Source organism: Bombina bombina, chromosome 11 (assembly GCF_027579735.1).
Source record: "Bombina bombina isolate aBomBom1 chromosome 11, aBomBom1.pri, whole genome shotgun sequence".
Taxonomy (NCBI): Eukaryota; Metazoa; Chordata; class Amphibia; order Anura; family Bombinatoridae; genus Bombina; species Bombina bombina.
The window spans coordinates 49,379,653-49,386,618 of record NC_069509.1 but is presented as its reverse complement, the minus strand read 5'-3'; the positions used below and the strand labels follow the sequence as shown (position 1 = coordinate 49,386,618).

The 6,966-nt window shown below is 36.0% G+C and overlaps 1 protein-coding gene across 1 annotated transcript; it reads left to right on the top strand.

Moving 5' to 3' along the window:
• Positions 1–404: 404 nt before the first annotated feature.
• LOC128641657 (uncharacterized) lies at positions 405–1,553 on the top strand. Its single transcript, XM_053694191.1, has one exon. The coding sequence runs from the start codon at positions 405–407 to the stop codon at positions 1,551–1,553; it is 1,149 nt and encodes a 382-aa protein (XP_053550166.1).
• Positions 1,554–6,966: the final 5,413 nt, after the last annotated feature.

The window sequence follows — 6,966 nt, the reverse complement described above, 5'->3', positions numbered from 1 at the left end:
CTGCAGGTATCTAAAGGAGAGTTGCTGCACATGTGCATATAAACCAGCACTGGAATGTAATACAAGCTAGAGTTTCACATAGCAGCAACCATGATGACTAGAGGGGAATAATAACCTCAATACTATGCTTATAAAAGTGTTTAACGTGCCTTTCATTTCCCTGTCCCTTTTAAACTTATTTACATGTTGTTAATGGCAAACAGCTTCATATGGTTCATGACATCATACAACTGTGACCTCATAATGGCTTTAGTAGATTTTCGGTTAAGCTTCTTACACAATCATTGAGTAACTTGGAAGATTCCATTGATAGCAGCAACTGTAAACATCCTCTGTCTGCTGAAGTGACACCAAAAATCTAGAGTCTCAACAACTTGGATTCATTTTTCCACCACAGCAACAGAATGTTTGATTTCAAAATTTTAGACAAACCAGCTGTCATCTTTGACAATGGATCAGGATTATGCAAGGCTGGACTTGCTGGTGATGATACTCCAAGATCAGTTATTACCTCCATTGTTGGCCATTCCAAAGCAAAGTCAGCTATGATTGGAGGAAGTTATCCTCAATACTATGTTGGAGAAGAGGCCCAGGTCAAAAGAGGAATCTTAAATTTGAACTATCCAATTGAACATGGTATAGTGACCTCTTGGGATGACATGGAAAAAATCTGGAAATATATGTATGATTGTGAACTTCATTTGAATTCATCTGAAAGACCAGTGTTATTGACAGAAGCTCCTCTGAATCCACTAAAGAACCGAGAGAAGATGGCTGAGATAATGTTTGAAAGCTTTAATGTCCCTGCCATGTATGTGGAAGTGCAAGCTACTTTGGCGCTATATGCTACTGGCCGTACCACCGGCATAGTTCTGGATAGTGGAGATGGTGTTACCCATGCAGTGCCCATATATGAAGGTTACTGCTTACCACATGCAGTGTCTAGGATTGATATTGCAGGCAGAGACATCACAGAACATCTTATGAGGCTTCTTTTGGAATGTGGACATTCCTTTGTAACCACCGCAGAGAGAGAACTGGTAAAGGATATAAAGGAGAAGCTCTGCTATGTTGCTCTGGAACCAAAAGTGGAGATAAAAAGTAGAAATGAAGAAATTATGAAAGAATATAAACTTCCTGATGGAAAAATAATTACAGTAGGTAACCAACAATTCCGTGCTGCAGAAATACTCTTTACCCCAAGTATTATTGACCTGGAGATCCCAGGGGTACATAAAATGATCTTCGATAGCATAATGAAATGTGGCATTGATATACGAAAGGATCTGTACCGTAATATAATTTTGTCAGGAGGTACCACTCTTTTGAAAGGATTTGATGAGAGGCTACTGAAAGAGATGCAAACCCAAGTACCAACTGGCATGCCGGTAACGATAATAGCACCGCCGGAAAGGAAATATAGCGTGTGGATTGGTGCATCCATCCTTGCTTCCCTGAAATCCTTCAGAAATACGTGGATCACAGTCGTGGCTTATAAAGAACAAGGACCATCTCTGTTTCACAAAAATGCCTTTAAAATGTCTCTTTTATAAAAAAGCTATGTGCATCTCCATGTTGGTCCATACATACAAATAAATGTCTGATAACTAATGGTTTTTCTTTCTCATTTTTACTCTGTACTAATATAAAGGTTTGAGGAAATGTCTGTTATACTAGCATATGTGAGAAACCGTTAGATACTCGAAGATATATATATGTTACGGGTAAAGTAAGAAATCTGGGTAATCCTAGGGTTACCCAGGTAAAACGGACATTACCCAAGCAGCTGTGGGTAAAGCCTGATGTACTGTAATTCCCCCATCTACACTATTTTTTTGCCTCCACCTGGGGGGTTGAAGGGGAGCGTCACGCCAATCCTCTGACATCCACCTTGAACCCCCCATGCAGAGGCAAAAAAAATAGTGAAGATGGGGGAATTACAGTGCATCGTATATATGTTTGATGTGGTGACTCGATATCGGGCTTTACCCACCACCGCTTGGGTAATTTCTGATTTACCCGGGTAATCCTAGGATTACCCAATATCTGACTTTACCCATAACATACCGTATATATATATATATATATAAAAATACATACACAGATATATTTATACTATTTATAAATAGTATTTCTATGAAAAAAACGTTTTTGTCCAGGATTAGTTCATGGGTCCTGTCAGGACAATTGTCCAGTATAATTCACCATTTTGATATTGTATATTAATCACATATGTCTGTGCTATATAATATAGGGGTACAATTGATCATGTGTATTTACTTATATATTCAGGTACACATACACATATATATTATTTTTCAGTATTAATATGTAGCTATTAGCTAGTGCTGCTTGTCAGTATATAAATGCTTACTGTGAAGTTTTTGTACTTTATCAAAATAATTCATGTTTTGTTACTTTGATATTCAAGGTCCCCAACATAGCTGCATGATTCCTATCATATTACTGGTATAAATATTCACAAATATCCCCATGTTTGTCATACATGGTTCCAGTAAGTCTCTTTTTCTATAAACATTAGTGGGGTTCAACCTTGGTTAATGGTCAAATAGAGATACTGACTTGTTTTTCAGAATATATTTACAAAATACATTTGTGTCTATTATAGCTTAGTGATGAGTGCCATCTTCCGAGGGAAAAATATTCTAACTTCTAAATCTTAGCTTATTAACAAAAATGTTAATTAATTTGTAATTAGTGTTAGCCAATCAATTATGTGAACCTAACCTTATCAGTTGGGGTGGAGTTAAGCACTTTCCATAAAATACACACTCACCCACAAAAGGGGACAGGGGAACACACGCAGACGACACAAGGGGCCACACTGAGCATGCATGATGACCACACCGTATCCAGAGGAGATGGGAGGCTAAGCTAACCAGATAGACAAGTCAGGATAATGGTGAGAGAGGGTCCAGGGGTAACCTAAGAGGGTCTTTTTACACTGAACCCCAGTGAAGGATCCCACAATGTTGAAGTATGAAACAAACCTATATGAGACAGTTTTATTAATATGATTTATGATCTTTACATTTATATTGAAAATTGTATTAATGAATCAGGTGAGTTAATTAATTCTGGTTGCCCTTTACAGTCACAAATATTTTGTTTGGTAATTCCTGTTTACCTGGTCTTATCTGTCGACAATAACACTGGGTCAATCAAGAATCTGGTAATACTATCATTTTCTTATGGTCTTCCAGGATTATTAGTTTACCTGATTCTGGCCAGCTATGCTGAGAATTTAAATAACAAAAGTTTCTGTTTCTCTATTATACATGCAAGCTACTGCAAGTAAAATAATTTAGTGATTGTTTTCATTAGTTTTAACCCGATAATCATTAAATCATTGTAATGATGTAAGCTTATTGATTTGCTTTATTCAAATATTGCTTATTATTTCTAATAATTCTTTTAATAAACTAAGTTTGCTTACTGATCTGGTCTCAGTTTAATTAATAGACAAATCAGAACTAAACGGATTCAGGTTTTATATATATTATCCTTTGCAAATGATATAGTTCAGAGTGTTATTAAATTGCACACATTGCCCCTGCAAAGTTGGTAACCGCTATTACATTATCAGAATGATATAGAGGTTCCATAATATGTATTGTGATTAAACACATAATACACTTTGTAGGTACACTACTGAAATAATAATAAAAATAATAATAAGGATAATATTCATAACAGTCCTTTGCGGTTTGGGTACATTTTGATTTGGTTCATTAAAGGGACAAAACTGAAATGTGCATATTAAATTAAATAGAAGCATTGTTGCAATATACTTCTATTAGCAAACATGCTTCTAGTAAACGCTATTAGTGTATTTCTGCAGCATACGTGCATATGCGTTGAGGGCTCATGAACCTGTATTCAAGCTCAGAGAATTGGCGGTGATGTATATTATTCCTATAAAGAATTAATTTGTGTCACACAAGCCACCGCTGACTCTCTGAAATGGTGTAGTGTTTGAATACTGGTGCACGGGCCCTCACAGCATATGTGTGTATGCCTTTGAAAAACAGCAATACATTTTACTAGAAGCATATTTGCTAATGGAAGTATATTTAAAAAATGCTTCTATTTAGAATGGAAATGCACCCATGCACCTTTCAATTTTGACCTTTCTATCCCTTTAAAGGAAATTTGTTAACTCCTTATGGGGAGCAACTTCAGACAGCAGAGGAGCAGCTGGACAGCAGGTTAACTTAAAGGGACGTAAAACAAGTTGGGATAGAGATGCCATATAGATAAACATTGTGCTCACTCCTGTGGCGTTACTTATGAGAGGGTACTGATTGGTATCCGGATTACACTAAGTGCTAGGGTTACAAATAAAGAGACATAATATAATAATATGTACTTTAATTACTTTACCTGCAAATTTATACTGCAGTGCCTCGCCATTAACGCTTTAAGTTTCCGAATTTTACAGCCCACACGCACACAATTCCTTCTATGGCTGTATCTATATCTACCTTAGCTTTGGTATAATACAAGACTTTAACACTCATTATCTGCTGGAGCATGCCTAGAACCAAATAAGCTGCTTTAAACTCAGTTGAAATACAATGCCCGAAACGTCGCTATCTTTCACTAATAAAATTGCTGAAAAGAATCTTTGGAGTGCCGTGGACTGTTCCTGGTTTGCACGAGCACCCTCTTTTGTGGTTGTGCTATACCCACTTGTGTCTTTTGCACGTCAAAATTATCTAGTGAACCTTTTTTTACCATCAATTGCGCTATTCTTAGTTGTGCTCCACTTGTAATCTAACCCTAAATATACCAAGCGTGCTAGCTCAGCGAATTATATGCTAAAGTAAATTAATTATGTTGATATACTATTTACATATGATTTCTGGGATGTGAGAAGTTGTTTGAGAGCATATCTATGTAAAATGCAAATAACTAGCGCAAACTGTACACCTATGTTTGATATAAGTGTGTGTCAGTTTCTGTAATATACAGAACAGATTCTCAGGAAGGATGTGATTATTGACTCTCGAGATTACGAGTTGTGCGATCGACTTATTTTAACGCTGAAAAAATTGGTCATTTCAGCATTAAAACAGCAACACAGTCATTACAAATCTTGTCGGTATAGCTGTAACGCAAGCCTTTTAACCTGTAATGCAACATCAGTCCCACACTCTTAAAAATTACGTTTTTTTCATGGGACTTCCATAGCGCTGCTATTACGAGTTTTGCGGTGAGGCTAAAAAGCTTGCGTTAAACCCTATAACGACACGATCCGTACCGCCATCTGAGAGCAGTAGTTATGAGTTTTACACTACAAAACTGTTTCATAAAACTCATAACTAAACTGTTACAAAGTACACTAACACCCATAAACTATCTATTAACCCCTAAACCGAGGCCCTCTCACATTGCAAAAACTAAAGTTATTAACCCATAATCTGCCGCTCTCGACATCGCCGCCATAAATAAAATGTATTAACCCCTATTCCGCCGCTCCCCGACATTGTCACTACTATAATAAAGTTATTAAGCCCTAAACCGCAGCCCTCCGGCATCGCAAACACTATTTAAATATTATTAACCCCTAATCTGTCATCCGCCCACATCGCCCCCACTATACTTAAAGGGACAGTCTAGTATAAATTAAACTTTCATTATTCAGATAGGACTTTTAATTTTATCTGCTTTTATCATCAACTTTGCTTTTTTCTCTTGGTATTCTTAGTTTAAACTAAACATAGGTCGGCTCATATGCTAATTTCTAAGCCTTTGAGGGCTGCCTCTTATCACAGGCTTTTTAAATCTCTTTTCAACACAAAGAAACAGAAAGTACACGTGGGACATATAGATAACACTGTGTTCAGGCACAGGGGGTTATTTAAGATTTAGCACAAAACAATGCTAAATGTAAGACAATAGATAATAAACAGTCACAGTCATGTGATCAGGGGGCTGGAAGAAGGTTCCTAGATACAAGGTAATCACAGAGGTAAAAAGTGTATTAATATAACTGTGTTGGTTATGCAAAACTGGGGAATGGGTAATAATGGGATTATCTATCTTTTAAAACAATAACCATAATTCTATGGTAGACTGTCCCTTTAAGTTATTAACCCCTATTCCGTCACTCCCCACCACCACCACCACTATAATAAACCTATTAACCCCTAAACCGCAAGCCCCCCACAACGAAACATACGAAATTAGACTTTTAACCCCTAAACCGAAAGCCCCCCACATCGCAATAAAATAATTTAAACTAGTAACCCCTAAACCTAACGCCCCCCTAACTTTATATTAAAATTACAATTTCCCTATCTTAAATTAAATTAAAACTTACCTGTCAAATTAAAAAAACTAAGTTTAAACTAAAATTAAACTAATATAACTATTAAACTAAAATTAAACTAACTACCAATTAAAGAAAACTAAAATACACGTTAAAAAAATCCTAACACTACTTTAAAAATTACAAAGTATCTAATTACAAAAAATAAAAAATACTAAATTGCAAAATAAAAAATACTAAATTACAAAAAATAAAAAACGAAATTATAGAAAATAAAAAAAAATCTAAAAATCTAACAATCTAATAGCCCTATAAAAATTAAAAAGCCCACCCAAAATAAAAAACAACTAGCCTACAATAAACTACCAATAGCCCTTAAAAGGGCCTTTTGTAGGGCATTGCCCTAACAGCTCTTATACCTTTAAAAAAAAACACAAAGACCCCCCCAACAGTAAAACCCACCATCCAACCAACCCCCCCAAAAAAACCTAACTCTAACAAAAACCTAAGCTACCCATTGCCTGAAAAAGGGCATTTGTATGGGCATTGCCCTTAAAAGGGCATTTAGCTATTCTAAGAAAAGCCCAAACCCTAAACTAAAAAAAGAAACACCCAAAAAAGTTTAAAAAATCCTAACATTAACTCCCGAAGATCCACTTACAGTTTCTGAA